The following is an 18,312-nucleotide window of genomic DNA, read 5'->3' on the forward strand; positions in this document are numbered from 1 at the left end:
CAGGAACCTACTTCTTCCACCTAGGTCCTCCTGAAGTTTCTATCACCTCCCCGGATAATGCCACACATTGACACCTGAGGACCACACATTGGACAGATGAGTCTGCGGGGGACAGACAGTTGATACTGAAAGTGTCACAACAGTTGATACTGTTTACAGCCTTGCCCCGGCTCTTTCTACTTGTGTAGTTGTGTGGTTTTTCCTGGAGAGATGGGACACAAATACCTATTCCACAGTTCTCAACTTGTGGGTTGCGATCACTTTGGGGGCCACATATAAGATCGACTGCATACCAGACATTTACACTGCGATTCACAACAGTAGCAAATTTACAGTTATGAAGTAGCAGAAAAATAATTTTATGGTTGGGGGGGGGGTCACCACAACATGAAGAGCTGTATTAAAGGATTGCAGCATTAGGAAGGCTGAGAGCCACTGTCTATTCATTCTAGATAGGAATTTGTCTCCCTTCTCCCTTTTTGAGACAAGTGAGAAACTATGTGGACATGACTGACCTGGAACTCTCAATGTAGTCCAGGCTGGCCCCTAGCTCACAGAGATCAGCCTGCCTCTATCTCCCAGTGCTGAGATTAAAGGCGTCCTCTGTTTTGCGTGGGCACCCTACAAAGGTAACAGCAACAGGTCAAAGTAACATTTTACTGAAATCCAACTGGGTGCACTAGCTAGCTAGGTTCTTGGGATTATTTACAGGATCATTTACAGGAGTGTGGGTGAGGGGTTACTTACAGAAGCAGGAACAAGCCAGGGGCGGCTGAATCTCTGGAACACTTACCCTACAGTGAGTAATTATTACTAGCTGGAGCAGCGGGGCTCTGGGGACCTGCCGGGGACCTGCCGACAGCTCAGCCAGTTGGAGAACTTCTAGCTCATCTGGCCAAAGTCTCCAAACCTCAGCAGTAGCTTAGTGTGCAGCCGTGGTGAAGGGCCTGGAGAATCTTAACAAATTTCTGCTTTCCCAGACACAAGTTTGTTTACTTCCGGAGTCAACATCCCCGGAGGGAATGTTTCAGCCCGGTAGAAATGGATACATAATCTCTCCAGCTCAAAGAAAGCTCCAGTGAGCCACTCTGGTATTTTCTGGTCGGGTGTAAGACTCCCACTACCCACATGACCTTCCAGGGTTCCAGGCCTCTATCAAAGCTTTTAAAACCCCTCACTAGTTCATTTATTCTTCATTATTGACACCCTATAATTAGCCCTATATTTTTACTTTGTTACTGCAGCTCTCTCTCTGTGAGAGAGAGAAAGATTTGAGAGAGAGAGAGAGAGAGAGAGAGAGAGAGAGAGAGAGAGAGAGAGAGAGAGAAAGAGAGAGAGAGAGAAATGAATGATCCCTCAGTGTGTGTGTGTTTATGAGACAGAGAGATGACCGCAGGGTATGTGTGTGTGAAGAGCAAACTCCCGCGTCAGTAAAATGAAGGCCAAGAAAGGAGAGCTGTGTTCCCTCCTCACAGGCGAGGGAGCGGCAGGAAGGGGTACTGAGGAGACTCGCTGGTTCCTAGGCGACTGCCAGCTTTGCACACCACTGTACTGAGATGCGGGTGAGTCTCCAGGCTTCTGGGGAGCTTGGGAAGGGAGACCAGAACCGTCTAAGTTAAAAGTGCCACAAGGCTCGTGTTTCCCGCTGAAATAAAGTCAACTTTTGAAAGAAATGAACGTTTTTCATACTGTAAAGCGGTACTTTGCAGTACTTCTGAAAACTCCTGGTTTGACGTTTTCTGTCCCCGTCCTCCCTGCTCCTGTGGAGCCAACTTTTGGATCCATACTCCTACTGTCATAGAAATACCTTTTTTTTTTTTTTTTGGTTTTAAAAGATTTATTTCTATTTTTAAAATTGCCGTATGAGTGGTGTCTTAAGGTTTTACTGCTGTGAACAGACACCGTGACCAAGGCAAGTCTTATAAAGGACAACATTTAATTGGGGCTGGCTTACAGGTTCAGAGGTTCAGTCCATTATCATCAAGGCGGGAGCATGGCAGCATCCAGGCAGGCATGGTGCAGGAGGAGCTGAGAGTTCTACATCTTCATCTGAAGGCTGCTAGCAGAATACTGGATTCCAGGCAGCTAGGATGAGGGTCTTAAGCCCATGCCCACAGTGACACACCTACTCCAACGGGGCCACATATTCTAATAGTGCCATTCCCTGGGGCAAGCATATACAAACCATCACAAGTGGGTACTCACAGAATCCAGGATCCCCTGGAGCTGGAGTTAGGTTGTGCCCCACTTGACACGGGTGTTGGTAACCGCAAGTGGATCCTCGGCTATACATGCCCTTAACCACAGAGCCATGGCTCCAGACCCTGGAAATGCTTCTACTTTATATGTTTATTACATCTCCATTCTTCATTCCCTTATAATTTATCTATTGGCATTAAGAATGAATTTTACAAGGTAGCCATGAATGTAACTGGGGCTGAAAGCATCGAGAAACACTGCCATGGTGACCGTGACAGGTCCAGGGCTCTGGCTGATTAGAGGAATGCTTTCTTAGCAGTGTTCAGTCCCCAGCACTGCACAAACTGGGTGGGGTGGCACATATCTGTAACCCCAACTCTTAGAAGGTGGAGGCAGAGGATAAGGAGTTCAGGGTCACCCTTTGCTACACTGAGAGTTGAGGGGGCAGGTGCTTTTAAACCTCATGGTCTGAGTTTGGAGCTGCTCATCTTGCCGGGTACTGCCGGCCTTGTTTCCATCAGCTAGCTGCTGTGCTCTAGACACTGTGAGCTACGGATGGCCTCCTTTCACGACTGCAGAGTGCCACCTGAGAGGGCCAGAGCTGGGACCAGGGCCAGAGCCAGGAGACCTGAGCCAACTTAGCACACAAAGGGCTTTGCTTCTGACACCCTCAAACCATCCTGGACAGGATTCACCTATTTCCATTAAAGAGCAAGCTTATTTCAAGAGGAGAGGGAGAGGGACCAGAAGAGGGAAAGGGAGGGAGGGAGAGAGGAAATGAGGGAGAGGGAGGTGGGAAGCAGAGGGGCAGAGAGAGGCAGAGGGAGAGAGGGGAGAGAGAGAGAGAGAGAGAGAGAGAGAGAGAGAGAGAGAGAGAGAGAGAGAGAGAGAGAGAGAGAAGAAACCCTGGACTAATTTGGTATTTCAGATTTTCAAAAGGGGTTGGGGAACCATAACTGGTCACTCTTATGCAGGAACTATTTCCAAAGTTACACAGTACTGGCTCCATATAGACACAAGTCATGATGGTTTATATATGCTTGGCTTAGGGAGTGGCACTATTAGAATAGGTGTGGCCTTGTTGGAGTAGGTGTGTCACTGTGGGTGTGGGCTATAATGCCCTCATCCTAGTTGCCTAGAAGCCAGTATTCTGCTAGCAGCCTTTAGGTGAAGGTGTAGAACTCTCAGCTCCTCCCTATACAATGCCTGCCTCGATGCTGCCATGCTCCCACCTTGATGATAACGGACTGAACCTCTGAACCTGTAAGCTAGCCCCAGTTAAATGTTGTCCTTATAAGAGTTGTGATGTCTGTTCACAGTAGTAAAACCCTGACTAAGACAAAAATTGGTACCAGCAAAGTGGTTTATTCCTGTGACAGTCTGATCATGTTTTGGGGAGGACTGTGGAAAAACTTCGAAACTTTGGGCTAGAAGAGCCATTGGATGTTCAGAGATCTGTTCTGTGGGAGCTTGGAAGATAATGTTGAGAACAGTGCAAATGATGGAGGCCTGGCTTGTGAAATTTCAGAGGGAAGATTAAAGACTCTTATCAGGGATGTTGATATTTTGATTGTGAAGATTCTGTGGTTCTGGCTAGCGGAGGCTGAAAAGTCAGCTGTGATTTACAAGATATTCCTTGTATTTACTATCAAAGTGAAATCTTTGCGCTACTGGGATGACTGATGCTGGTTAGCTGGAGCTAAGAAATTAGCAGTGATTAAGAAGAGACCAACATCATTAAAGTAAAATCTTCTGGGAAGTGTTTCCTGAGAGCACAGAGAAGCTGTGTTCCAGAGGCAGCCACAGTTGTATGTGTTGGCGGCCAGACTTGGTAATGTCTAAGAGTCACCCAGGTGGTACTGGTTTTGAAACATGAAGGGGTCATGAAGAGCAGCTGATGCTTGGCACTGTGAGAGACCAGGAGGGGCCATTGGTGAAGGTGCAGCCTCAGTGGCAGTTGAAGGCCCAGGATTGAAGGGGTCATTCAGAGAAGCTGAGGCTTAGCACCATGAAAAGAGCCTATGAGAGGCTATTTGTGAAAGTGCAGTCCAGTTGCAGCAGAAGACAGCAGTGTTTTGGAGATGCCAGTACTATGAGATGACCACTAAGAACAGCAGCAGTAGTGGAGTACAGGCAGCTGGAGCCGAGAAGACAAGCTGTGTGCTACAAAGGGCAGAGCTGGAGAAGTGACCCAAGCCCTTGCAGGAACCCAGAAGACACTCATTGTTTGAGTGGATCCCAGACATTGGTCAGAGTTTTATTTTGCTTTTGATGATGACGATGCCCTGATATTTTTCCCTCTTGAAGTATGAAAGTATTTTAGTAGAGTCCACAGTTAAGAGACTTTGAATTGTAAAAAGAGTTTGAATTTTAAAAGAGATTGGGTATTTTAAAGGGACTGAAAATTTAATATGTAAGAATTTGTAAAGACTGTGGGACTTTTAAAGTTATTTAGATTTCAGGGATGAATAAGAAAGTAAGGGTTGAGGCTTAATAAGTGATGTGTTTGTCAAGTTGACAAGGGGTCATTTGTACTGGCTGGTTTTGTGTGCCAACTTGACACAAGCTGGAGTTATCATAGAGAAAGGAATCTCCCTTGAGGAAATGCCTCCATGAGATCCAGCTGTAGGGCATTTTCTCAATTAGTGATCCAGAGGGGAGGGCTCATTGTGTGTGTTGCCATCTCTGGGCTGGTAGTCTTGGGTTCTATAAGAAAGCAGGCTGAGCAAGCCAGGGGAAGCAAGCCAGTAAGTAACATCCCTCCATGGCCTCTGCATCAACTCCTGCTTCCTGACCTGCTTGAGTTCCAGTCCTGCCTTCCTTTGGTGATGAACAGCAGTGTGGAAGTGTAAGCTGAATAAACCCATTTCTCTCCAACTTGCTTCTTGGTCATGATGTCTGTGCAGGAATAGAAACCCTGACTAAGACACCAGTCTCTACTGTGGCTGCTGATTTGCTACACAAAGGTAACATTGTTTTCAGCATTGGCAGCATCAAGGCTAAATATTGGGTGTGGTTATTAAAGTCCCCGAGCTCTCTGAACAGTGGCAGCTGCTATGATGGCCCCTCTCACAGGATTCCACAGCACTCCTCTTTCTTTCTCTCACAGCTGCTTGCTCAAGGTCTGGTCTGAGAGATTTCTGATAGAGCCGGTATCACGCATCTGCCTTTTGGTGTAAAGAAGTTTGGGAAGGCGAGTCTTCCCTCTCTATATAGTGTGATGCCTTGTTTCTCAGTAAGACTCCAAACTGAAGACCCTCCTTTCCCATAATACATACGTGACCTACACATAGTGTCACAATGAAGGGCTGAGAGGCTCGGTGGGTTCCGAGACACTTGCAGCACAAGCTTCAGCCCCTGAGGTCCCCTGCCTTCAGCATCGCACCCTGAAACCCAAGTTTCCAAGACCAAAGTAATTCTTTCAAAACACACTCAGGCCAGATTCAAACTGCAGCAATCCTTGCTACTCGAAGTTTATGTGGTGAGTAACCTTGACTGTCCACTGTACCGGATTTAAAATAACCATTGAAACACATCTGCTTCTCTATGAGGGTGTTTCTAGAAAGGCTTAACTTCCAGAGTGAAGACCTACTTAAAAGGTAGGTGGCACCTCACATGGCCTGGAGTCTTAGGTTAAAGTAAAGAGGAGGAAGGAAACTGAGAAACTCTGTCCCTCTGCTGTGACGCCCCTGCTGTGGTAGACTGTACCCTCAAGCTGGAAGCCAATACAAACCATTAATTTTTTTTTTTAAAGATTTATTTATTTTTATTATATGTAAGTACACTGCAGCTGTCTTCAGACACTCCAGAAGAGGGCGCCAGATCTCGTTAAGGATGGTTGTGAGCCACCATGTGGTTGCTGGGATTTGAACCTCGGACCTTCGGAAGAGCAGTCGGGTGCTCTTACCCACTGAGCCATCTCACCAGCCCCAAACCATTAATTTTTAAATTTCCTTCTTTTTTTTTTTTTTTAGTTGTGCACACCTTTATCCCAGCACTCAGAAGGCAGAGTCAGGAGGATCTCTGAGTTCAAGACCAGTCTGGTCTACACAGAGTGTTTCAGGACAGCCAGAGCTACTTACACCCTATCTCAAATTAAAAAAAAAATTGTGTATGAATACATATCTGCATGTTTGTGTGTGCACCACGTGTGCAGAAGAGGGCATTAGGTCTCTGTAGCTGGAATGGCACTTGTGAGGCACCTTGTGGGTGCTGGGAACCAAACTCAGATCCTCTGGAACAGTGGCAAGTGCTCTTAACTACTGACTGTCTCTTCGCCAGGTGTTTTGGCACAGCACCAAGAACAGTAAAGTACAGAAAAGTAGTATCAAGAGTGGAATAAACCTGGAACAAACTGACCACATGGCCTGTGGGCCTCCGGAACTCCTTCCTTTACAGAAGGAATGTCAAAGCATTTAGAACTTTGGGCAAGAAAAGCTCTAGAATGGTGTCAGAACTTGGAGGGTTATCCTACTGGGAGTCGGGGACACAAGAATGCCAAGGGACAAGCTGCAGAGGCTGGCTTCTGAGGGGAGCAAGGACTCAGAGCGAGAGGCCATGCTGCACCGTGACTGAGTCTGGTGCCTTCTGCACACCCTGGGAACTGACTCCTTTGGCAGAGGAAGTGCCAAGGCTTTGGTTTGCTAGGGTTTTTTTTTTTTTTTTTTTTTTTGGATAACTCGAGTGTGCCCCTGTGTCTGCCCGCAGGCCTGTAGGTGAGTCCCAGTTAGTTCTCCAGTGCTTTCAGTTTTTTATATATTTTTTTTTGTTTTTAATTATCTCATTCTGTTTGCAAAAAGGGTTGAACTACCTAGACCACAGGTTCTAGAAGCAGAATCATGTATATTCGTCCTCTTGAAAAATCAAAAATGTCTAATGATACAAAGACATATGTATGTGTATACAACAACTATATATATATATATATATATATATATATATATATATATACTCTTCAGAGTATACATTGGGCAATTCTAATGTATGTGAATATGTAGTTCTGAACAAAAATAGGAGTGAATTCTGGGCTACTTCTGAGGACTTCTGAGGAAAGGACAACTTGTGGCAGTAGACACCTCACGTACGTGTCAGTGTACATGGCTCTCATTATAGACAGGCTCCAGTGTATCCCACACTGGCCTCAAACCCATTGTATAGCTCAGGTTGAACTCGAACTTCTGATCTGCTTCAGCTTCCTGCAGTGCTGAATAATAGCCATGTACTACCTACCACACTATTTATGGGACATCGGGAATTGAACCCAGGGCTCCATCTATGCTAGGCAATCACCCTACCAAGTCTCAAGCCTAGACCACTGTTCTTATTAAGATATACTACCAGCTCATATACTTTCCAGAAACTGTCAGGAATGACTATGTTTTCTGGTTGAGTCTCTAGCAGGTTGTTTTAAACAAAGCTAGAAGTTTCCTCTCTGATATCCTTAAGGCAGAGAATGATTTCATCAAGTGGTCAATATTTATGTCTTAGAGAAGAAAAAAAAAAAAGATTTGGGTCATTTTATTGTAGTAACCTGGAGGCTACAGACACGTATCAACCAGTGAGGTTCTTGCACCAAAAGTATGAGGACCCAAGTTTGGGTCTTCAGCACCAATGTAAAAAGCTGGAGCAGTAAGTAACTCCTGGCTTTCACATACATACACATAACACACCCTCAAAAACAAATAATACACAAATTTAAAAATGCTAGCCTGCTAATCCCACATTGGTTGTGTGTCATTTGAAAAATCTACACTCTTAGCCAAAAGGATGAGTAGCTACATCACTGGAAAAATCTGTCATGAAGCCCTTTCTGGAGGCCCAGCATATTAAAACAACAGTCCTGGCTGGGTGCGGGTGGCACAGGCTTTTAATCTCAGCACTCAAGAGGCAGAGGCAGATGAATCTCTGAGGTTGAGGCCAGCCTGGTCTACAGAATAAGTTTCAGGACAGCCAGACACAGAGAAACCAAGTCTTGAAAAACCAAACCAAAAAAACTCAATAATCCCATCTCTAGCAGGGAACTGGAATGAATCGTTTGAATTTTAAGTTTTATTTTTATCTATTTGTATTTTTTTGAGACAGGGCTTCACTATGTAGCTCGGCATAGCCTGCCACTTCATAGATAGCTCAGGTTGGCCTTGCATTAATAGAGTTCTACCTGCCTTTGTCTCCTGAGTGCTGTAATTAAAGCTGTGTGTCACCAAGCCAAGCTAATTGTGTGTGTGTGTGAGTGGAAGGCTCGTGGCTTCGATGGCTGTGTGTGTGTGTGTAAGCACAGAATAGGGTCTCAGCTTCCCGGGAACTGGAGGCACCCACAGCTGTGAGCTGCCTGATGTGAGATGCTGGGAATCACACTTGGCCTCAATCCAAGTATACTACATGGTCTCAAAAAATTGAGACTTATTTTTACTTTGTGTTTACGTGAGTGATTTGGCTGCATGCCTGTCTAGGCCACATGTGCATGCAGTGTCTGCAGAGGTCAGAAGAGAGTAATGGAGCCTCAGGAACTAGAGTCACAGACGATTGTGAGTTACTCTATGGGTGCTGGGATTCAAACTCTGGTCCTAGGAAGGGCAGCCAGTGCCCTTAATCACTGAGCCATCTCTCCAGCTCTGAAACATTTCAATTTATCAGTCTTGAATAAGAGGGAAACCCTTTTTGCTAATGTCTGTATCTTGGTGCCCTGTAACACCAGGCAAACAGCAATTAAACAATTTTAATTAATACAATTTTTATAATTAATTAAGCAAGGAAAGAAGTGGGTCAGTATGGTCACACCTTTGATGGACTCTAAGACACATTAACTACTGAAAAAAGAAATGTACATTAGATAAAATTTGGGGGGGTGGGGAGGGAGTCCTTTATTTCCAAAGTCATTTAAAGACTAACTTTTAAAACTTCCTAAGGATGCACAAGGTCTAGTGCTTTAAAAGTCCTCCCTTTCCCAGAGCACAGCAGGGATGCTGTCCTGAGCATCCCTCTCTGTCTGTACCCATAGTGATGTGGGATTGTGCTGCTCAAGTCTTACTAAGAATGTAATTTCCTAGCCGGGCGTGGTGGCCCGAGTCTTTAATCCCAGCACTCGGGAGGCAGAGGCAGGTGGATTTCTGAGTTCAAGGCCAGCCTGGTCTACAAAGTGAGTTCCAGGACAGCCAGGGTTATACAGAGAAACCCTGTCTTGAAAAACCAGAAAAGTAATTTCCTGGTCACATTTTCAGTATTCTAGTAAGTGTGGCAGAGATCATAGAAACATCTGTACAGCATGATGAAAACTATTTGATTTTAATTGGCATGATGCCCACCGCCTCAGTTATGACAGCTCCCTACCTGTACTAGAAATGTCAGCTCTATTAAAGTTACACACACACACTTAACAAGGCAGCCAAGAGTGTCTTGCATACCTGTAAACCAGCATTAAGGAGACATGAGGCAGAAGGAACACAAATTCTTCACAAGCTACATGTGGAAATTGGACTCAACAAATTCTAAAGTGTGGGAAGAGAGAACGAAGTGTTCTGGTGATGAAAAATCTGGAAATCACACAAACTCCCTTCACTAAGTTTATAAAAACCCTCAAGTAACCAACCAACCAAGAGCCCCCAAAACCATAACCTGGATTTCAAGTAGTCAAGAGACTGAAGCAGGGGCTACAAGTTCAAGGTTAGTCTGGTTAGACCCTGAGGTCTCAAACATTTGGGGTTGTGGAGAGATGGCTGAAAGACAGCTGAAAGCACTTGCTACTGCAGGGACCTGGGTTCAGTTCCCTGGTCCTACAAGGAAGCTTACAATTGCTTGTCACTTTAATTCCAGGAATCTGACACCCTCTTCTGGCTTCCATGAGCACCAAACACAGGTGGTGCATAGACATACATCCAACATACAAACACACATTTAAATTTTTCCTGGCATGTATACACACATACAAGCTACCTACCTCATAGTCCAAGGACAATCAGAATCAGTATCAAGGACAGATCTTTCATAGGGACAATGGCAGCTGCAGATATCCTGAGTATTCAACCAGAGAAATGGATCCATTGTAACCAATTCTTTCCTGAAGAGATCCTACCCAGTATTAAAGAACACTGACCAGCCCCAAATCCAAGCAGCAAATACTTCATCCAGAAATCTGGGTCTCAGGTATTTATAAGATTCCAAAAAAATGTAATCAGGGTAGTGCTTATAAACTAGCAGCTGCCCCAACTTGCAGACCATGGAATGAAGTTTGCCAAGGACTATTGGTAAGTCTACCATTATTGTCTCATTAAATCAGTGTTCACTAGCACAGACACCTGCTCTGTGTGTGTGTGTGTGTGTGTGCGCACACTCTGGTACTGCCCCCAAGGAGGCCAGAGCCACTGGAACTCTGGAGTTGTGTGGGCTGAACTCAGGTCCTTTGTGAGACCAGAACTTGCTCTTAACCACCGAGCCATTTCTCAGGCCCCCCATTTCTAGATGCATATTGGTCTTTGAGAAAGCAAGCTCTTGCTATTTTACCTGTGGTAACTCACTGAATGTGCTTTGCACAGCAGGCACAGCACTTGCCAGCCCTGTTCAACTGAGCACTCTAAAATGAGTCCTAATGGAAAGCTGCAGCACAAGTCTTCAGTGTTCTGCATTCCTCTAAATCTCAGACATTTTAGTTTTCAGTGAGACACGGTGTATCCCTTTTTATAAAACTAAATACTAAAACAGATTTGAAGGAAAAAAACCCAACCAATTTTAAGTGATCCCTATTTTTATAGGGACACATCCTCAGATGGTTGCATTGTTCTCAAGGCCAAGGTCACAGGTGACAGCCAGTAGGCCAAGGTCCGAGAGGGCCTTTCCACTTGTCAACACTGCTTCACACTGGTGATTCCACATGGTTCTGTACACACGCAGACATCTGGTGTTGCCTTCTGAATGGTGAATGTGCACCTGTTTCAGGGCCGAAGCTGTTGGGTTATTTCCTTGATTGCTCTTTGGTATGCATGCAGTACAGCAAGTATGGAGTCAGCTCTTTCCATCATCCCAAGAGCCTCCAGAAGTTCATTGCAGGAACCGGTGCCTTTATGGGCAGAGCCTCTTACCAGCCTGTCCAACTTGTCTGAGACCAGATTTCTTTTTTTTTAAAATTTATTTATTATATGTAAGTTCACTGTAGCTGTCTTCAGACACACCAGAAGAGGGCGTCAGATCTCATTTCTGGTGGTTGTGAGCCACCATGTGGTTGCTGGGATTTGAACTCTGGACCTTCAGAAGAACAGTCAAGTGCTCTTACCCACTGAGCCATCTCACCAGCCAGATTTCTTAATTGAACTTGAAAGCTATCAATACAGCTAGGATGGGAGGTAATGGGTGAAGGATGTACCCGACTCCACCCCGTCCAACCTAGGGTTATTTACACACTACCACCAACCCAGCTTCCTAAAATGTTTTGAATGTGAAATATTCACCCAGCCCTTGAGGTACACTTGTAAATTGAATTAATGTCCATTTAGTTCACGAAAGTCCTGAGTATGACATGCAATGTTATTAAAGTTCCCTATCAGAACTAATGAACAACACATATTTAACAGGAAAAGGTTCTGGTTACTCACGTTAGTAGCCCAACAATGACATGAGCCTCAGCTTTAAAAAGTGGCCAAGATATTGTCTAAATAAAATATTTAGGAATGGACACTGACCTTAATGTCTTTTCATCCAACTAAGCAATGTCCACACTACTCAGCCTTGGCGAGTTCACATTTCTGTAGGTTCATCAACACTAAAGAAATTTCCTAAGTTTAAGATCTCTCAATGACCAAGTACATTCTCACCCTTCAATTCTCAAATCTTTGTATTTTCTTAAAGTCATACATAGCAAGACTTAACTGAGATTTTATTTTAAAAAGACTTTATTCATTTTGATCAGGGGAAATGACAATCTTCAATGTCAACTTGTCACCTAATTGTATTTCTTTCTTGGATACTATACCTACTAACAGTATGTGAAATGACCTCCTATTCTCTGGCTGCAAGTTGAAACAGTTCTTTTTAATAGCCAACAATGGTACCTGGCCAGAAGAAAATGAGGCCAAGGCATGGTAACTTGACAGCCTAGCAAGTACAAATATCATTGGAACAAAGTTGTAGGCATTTAAAAAAAGGTATCAGTATAAAAAGCTTACACTGGTCTAAGACCAAGTACTCTAAACATGTACCCCAAACCCAGAAGCTTTTGTGGAACCATGGAGAGACCTCTAAGCCAAACATTTATGGAAAAGCTCGAAGCCTGTATTACTTAAATCTTTTAAGTTTTTAATGCACCAAAAGATACACCATGTGACTTTCCACAACTCCCTTCCTCTGGCTGCATAGCAAACTGCTTAAATCTATTTAGCTTGTGTACTATGGTGGGATGGACTCACTACTGCTAACTTTCCTAAAACCTCAGCCCACTGCACTGACCTTAGTGGATAATCCCAGACAGAACTGATGAAACCCTGGCCACCAGTTCCCCCCCTGCATTTACCTCTATCTAACAGGCAAACCACAGACTCTCTTTAAAGTCATCTGTGAATTACACATGGTTAGGCACAGAACAAAGGTAGCCAACAGGTCTGTTTCTAAGGTGATGGGATAGAAACAAGAGCATCACTTGTGCTCAGGCAAAGAACACTTGCCAGTGAGGTACAGCCCTAGCACAACAAGGTGCTTCCCTTGGAACCATAATCTGAAAGCACACCATGTGATAGCAAGTGTCACCAATCACAACAGACTAGTGTCAGTCTCCAGACACCCAGGGAGGAAACATTATTCAAAAGGTGTAGAAGGAATCAACAGAGAAATGAAGCATTAGACTGTAAGCACAGTAACACCCACAGAAACCAGGGGATACCACGACCAGTTTCTTCCTGTGGACCAATACCCCCTACAAAATAAGCTGCGTCTGTCTTGATTATTGCTTCTTTATAAAATTACATTTCCACAGAACTATGCAGTACCTGACGCAGGAAAACAATCACATAAGCATTTATTTGAGGTTTAACATAAAATCACAAATAAAAATTTGTATGAACACAAATCCACATTGAGTCATCATAACACAGGTAGCAAAGGACAAAGTAAAACAGAGGAACTAGTTGGCAGCTATATACAGTTGGACACAATTGTGTCATGTACACTACAAAGTCTTTTACAAAATAATCATCTTAGGTCAACAGAAGATCAAGCAATCTTCAATGTCGTCCTGTAAGATGGTTTCTTTACACCTCCTAAAACAAAAACAAAACACCCATTAGATGTGTGCAGTCCCCACAAGCGTGCAAAGGTCCACTTTCATGAACTGCTTAAGTCCTCACTTCAATTAAAGATCACATGCATGTTCATCAGCAAAGTATAGTTTGGGCACTGAAACTCACTGGAGTTCCAAGTGACACGGGATGGATTGACTTTAGAACCCGCGAATGCAATCTTCCCTGTTCTGGTCTAGCAAGTGAGGGCCAACCAGAAGCATCCCCAGTGAGCCAACTGGATGCTACCACCACAAATTCCAGGTAGGTTTCTAATGGTAACACGGTAGCCAATTGCTTTGTGCATATGATCTTTAACTTATAGCCCAGATTTAAAAGTTCTTGTTTTGGTTTGTAGATTTCACTATTAGCTATAAAAAGAAAAAGCAAGCATTAAATCTTAAAGAATGAACACTTAAAATGAGGCTCCACAATTGAAATACAACACTAAACAGAAGACCAAAATGATTAAGCTGTAAAAAGGCATTTATGCACTTTAACTCCTGTAAAAAACCATTTAAGTTAAGTTTAGACACTTAATCTCCAAAAAGATTAAAAAAGAAGCCAAAGTCTGAAGTTTTCCACTTTAATCTTTACGCTGGTACATGAAGTTGGAAGAGACCATACCACAGGACAGCGTTTTCTGGTGTATGCCTTGCGCTCTGCCCGCAACGTGCGACCCCCAGAGATAGACGTGGTCAGGGTGACACACGGCCTGCAATGAAGTTCCCGCTGGCGGGTACAAACAAGGTATAATGTCAGAGTTAGAAGACAACATTCTTCTTTTCCTTAAGTTGTACCCATTTCAGTACTTTACCTGTTAACACTTCTAAAAAAGTTTAATTACTCCTCTACACCTCCTGGTACACAAAGCAAACAGAAAAACTCTTAAGTTTTTCTGTAGTTCTAAAAAAGGTGAGGTAAAACTTTAAAGTTAAAGATCTATAGACACTTTAGGCAAAACAGGCTCATAAAGCAATTAAACAGTAACACTTTAGCAAGGACTACACAACGTATCGTTTACTCGAGTTTTTCATTTGTCTATTGATCTTTAAGTTAAATTAGCCAGTGCAATGCTTTCCTGTATCTCACACACCTGCTCTGCCAGCGTCCTCCTTTAGTAGGGCTGGTAATTGTTCTGGTGATTGCCGCCCCCTCGGGACGCCTTGCCATAAGTGCTCTGCTGACCTGTGGAAAGGATACGAGGTTCACTAACAAAGTTTCCTAAAAAACCGTTTTTCTAAGCAGAAAAAAATCCACCCTATAAGAAACTATGCATGCTGAACATTAAAACATCAAGCCATCTTAACAGTCAGTAATAGCCAATAGCTGTAATTGTATTTTAAAATAACCACCACTGTCTTACTTTCCTATGACTATACAACATGACTACTCCAAACATCTCAACAGTAAACCCATACACATAAGTTCAGAATGGGAAAGTACTTCACAATTGAGTTAAGTGTTCTTACCGCTGTAGTCTGCATATCCCTGTCCATATCCATAGTTCCCATAGTTATACCCAGTATAATCATAGCCGCCATAGCCACTATAGTTCTGATCACCACCATAGGCACTATTATAATTTCCATATCCTTGATCATAATAGTTATTAAATCCTTGGTTCCAGTTTTGGCCCTGACCTGAAACAATGCACAACGAAGGTTAGGAAACAACTTGGGACTGTCCCAATCCTACCACAAGCCGATCCATTCCTGTCCCCTACACCTGTGGCTTCAAACCCCTCCCCACAAGTCAGCTCTTTAGTTTCACTCTAGCTGTGTTTCCCTACAGGTCAGGTCCCTAGCAGCTCACTGCTTCAGTGTACTGCTCACTCCCCCAAGGAGGTCTCACCTCTTCCACGCCCCCTAGCACCTCCTCTTCCACCGGCTGCAGCCCCTCTGCCTCCTTTCTGTTGCTGCTGCTGCTGCCTGTACACCTCTTTGGGTTGTGCAACTTTGATTTCGCACTGTAAATAAACAGAAAATTTGCAGATGTTCCAAGTTCTGAACATAGAACAAGTTTCTCTTCACATAGACTTCACACACACAAGCCTCTAAGTCGTTAAGGGATTTACCTTCCCAGAACCTATTTGATGGTATCTGCTTTCTAACAGTTTCTTTACTGGCTCTTCATCTGTGTATGTGATAAAACAGAATCCTCTTCTTTCATTTGTTTTTGTATCCATGGGAAGCTCAATATTTTCTATCTGAAATCAAGTGCACAGACAAAACAAACAAACCCACCAGTTAATAAAGATTATATAATGCCACAGGCTCTTCACAAACACCAGACACATCTACTGACCACCGTGTTCTAACTTTTTATAGTATCTTACACCCCAGAGGCCACCAATTGGTGAAACACTTTACACCCTTGGGGCTTTGGCTAAGTAAGATTAGATACTGGTTTCTACTACAACATAGAAAGTAGCAGTGAAGACGAAGCAAGAGCAGTAATTCAGTCCCATCCGGTGAAATATTAATGAACCCTACAGACTTGACCAAACACGAGCACAATCAGACACATACACAAACACAGCCCACCTCTCCAAAGGCTCCAAAATATTCTTTAATTTGTTCTTCTGAAGTATCTGGGCTCAATCCACCCACAAAGACCTTTTTAGGGGGTTCTTTCCCCTTTAAAGCTTTGGCCCTTTTGGGGTCTATCAATTTGCCATCCAGTTTGTGTTCTTTCAGTTCCAAAACCTGGAAGACAAGGCAGTTTGGACTTAAAAGCCTAGAGCAACTTGCAAACAACGCAGTAGACTCAATGCAAAACACAGCCCTACCTTATCCACACTAGCAGCATCTTTGAAAAGCACAAATCCAAATCCTCTTGATCTTCCCGTGACTGGATCTGTTTTAATTGTGCAGTCTACCACTTCCCCAAATCGAGACAAATATTCAGTCAGATCTTTCTTGCTTGTATCCCAGCTCAAGCCTCCAATAAACATTTTACTAGAAATTGGAGAAAGTTATTTAAGAAAAATAAGCTTAACAGTAACTTAGTGATTAAATACAGGACAACTTACTCTCCAGGCGCAATTTGTTTTGACTACAAACACTAACATTAGACCACAAAAATCTTAAGATCACTTGTTCAAGCCAGCTGGCACGTTGCTTTGTACCACGCGAACTCAAAACTTAGGAAAAAAAAAAAAGCCATTAGAATCTGGTAGATGTCCTGCCCTGCTTGCTTTGGATTGCAGAGCACAACATTTACACCGAATCCCTCCACAGCTTACGTAGACTCTCGCCCACAGCCTTAAAGCCAACTTTGCTACCTAGAAAACTTTTAGTGCCAGTCGTCTACTGGTGCCCCAACCAAGTTTCCCAAACCTAACCCAGGAAAATTCGCGAGCGGCCAACACAATGAAGAGGCGGCAGCAGCAGCTGCAGCAAGTGGCGCACAGAACCCGGCCCCTCCCCCCTCCCGGGCCCCACGCGGCGCCTGCGCACTCGGGACACCGACGGCGCCTCCCTGTTTCCCCAACCCCTCCTCCCTTCCCCCACCCGCGGCGGGCCTCTCGAGTCACCCCATCTTACTTTCCACTAGTGGGGAAGGCTACTGGGGTCCAGCGGGCACGCGGAGAATCGACTCGGGGAAAGACTGGGGGCAGCGCGCGCGGCTCCGGAGGGACGAAGGGCGCGCGCGGGGCTCTGGGGGAGGGGAGGAGCGGAGCGTGCGGTACCCGTCATCCTGCTGGTTCTTGCTCGCGTTGATCTTGGATCCCTCTGCGAACTCCTCTATGTTGCTGTACTCATTCATGTCCTCCATGGTGGCGGAGCCGTCGGCGAGGGGGTGCTGGCGCGCAGTCCGGGTCCCGGCGGCAGTGGCGGCGGAGCGTTGTATGGAGCTAGATTTAAAATGGCGGCGGAAGAGATCCGGCCGCCGCCTGCGCCCTCCCTTTATAGCCGCCCCGCCCGCCAATCGGGAGGGCTGCTGGGCGGTGACGTGGCGCGGGCTCCGGCGCGCCCCCTGCCGGGAGGCGCTGGAAGCAAGCGAAGGGAGGAGCGGGGCGAGCTGCCGTGGAGCCCGTGGCCGCCAATGGGAGAGGCCGCGGGAGGCTAAAGTAGCGGGAGCAGAGGGGAACAATGGCGGCGGCACATGGGAGAGCCGGGGCGGGACCTCCATCGCGGCGCTCCGGGTGAGGAGCGAGGTCGCGCCGCGGGGAGAGTCAGCCGTGCGGGACCGGGAATCGCGAGCGGCGCCGTGGCAGGGCCACAGTCTCTCTTGCCTTGAGAGCCGTTGGCGTCGCGCGTCCAGTTCGGCTCAGTCCCTTGCTGCACCCTCAGTTCCCCAGTGCAGAGCTGCTGCTGCTGCTGCAGCGGCGGCCGCTCCGGCAAAAGGGCGGCGTGCACCCCGCGCCGCTTGCTGAAGCTGCAGCGCGCCCGTCCGCCCGCTCGCTCGCCCGCCCTCCCGGCGCACGCGTGTTTTGTCCTCGCGCCGGCTGCAACCAGCCGAGCAGATAGCCGGTGCGCGATGACCGCCTCCGTCCTGGCGGGGGCGGCTTTTCCGCCGTCGCCTCGGGGCGATGTCGGCTCAGGGGATCTCTCTCCGCAGCCCGGGTTCCGTGCGTTCGTTCTCCCCGGCTGGCTGAGGCCGCGGCGGAGGGCGGGGCCTGCTCGGATGACTGAAGCTGTGCCAAGGCGCACGCGGTGGGCGGGGAAGGGGTCAGGTGCCAGGGAAGGCAAGGGGCACTCACGTCCCGGGCGCGCCACTCAAGGGACTCCCGTCTGCATGAGCCCCGGGCCTCCCGCGCGGGCTCCAGCAGTGTGCGGAGGGCTGGCGCCCGCGCTTGGGCTCCAGGCTCCAGGCTTGGGTGCTCGCCTCTTTGTTCCCGCCCACGCGAGGC

The 18,312-nt window shown here is 46.0% G+C and overlaps 1 protein-coding gene across 8 annotated transcripts; it reads right to left on the reverse strand.

Moving 5' to 3' along the window:
- Positions 1-13,178: 13,178 nt before the first annotated feature.
- Positions 13,179-18,285, reverse strand: Hnrnpdl (heterogeneous nuclear ribonucleoprotein D like). 8 transcript variants are annotated; one of them, XR_015046957.1, is made up of 9 exons: positions 17,149-18,282; positions 16,246-16,414; positions 16,001-16,162; positions 15,532-15,663; positions 15,309-15,423; positions 14,927-15,097; positions 14,551-14,642; positions 14,082-14,186; positions 13,179-13,436 (listed from the first exon to the last, which is right to left on the reverse strand). XR_015046957.1 is itself a non-coding variant. In XM_085836896.1 (8 exons), exons 1-7 carry the CDS (start codon positions 17,589-17,591, stop codon positions 14,572-14,574), a joined length of 1,263 nt encoding a protein of 420 aa, XP_085693022.1. In that variant the 5' UTR covers positions 17,592-18,282; the 3' UTR covers positions 13,179-13,436; positions 14,551-14,571. The 8 variants fall into 8 exon arrangements, 6 of the variants coding, with proteins under 6 accessions (XP_085693022.1, XP_085693021.1, XP_085693025.1 ...); XR_015046956.1 differs by having other exon boundaries at positions 14,082-14,642; XM_085836896.1 differs by lacking the exon at positions 14,082-14,186.
- Positions 18,286-18,312: the final 27 nt, after the last annotated feature.

This window comes from Mus caroli, unplaced genomic scaffold, assembly GCF_978045245.1.
Source record: "Mus caroli unplaced genomic scaffold, Mus_caroli_1 scaffold_4, whole genome shotgun sequence".
NCBI lineage: Eukaryota > Metazoa > Chordata > Mammalia > Rodentia > Muridae > Mus > Mus caroli.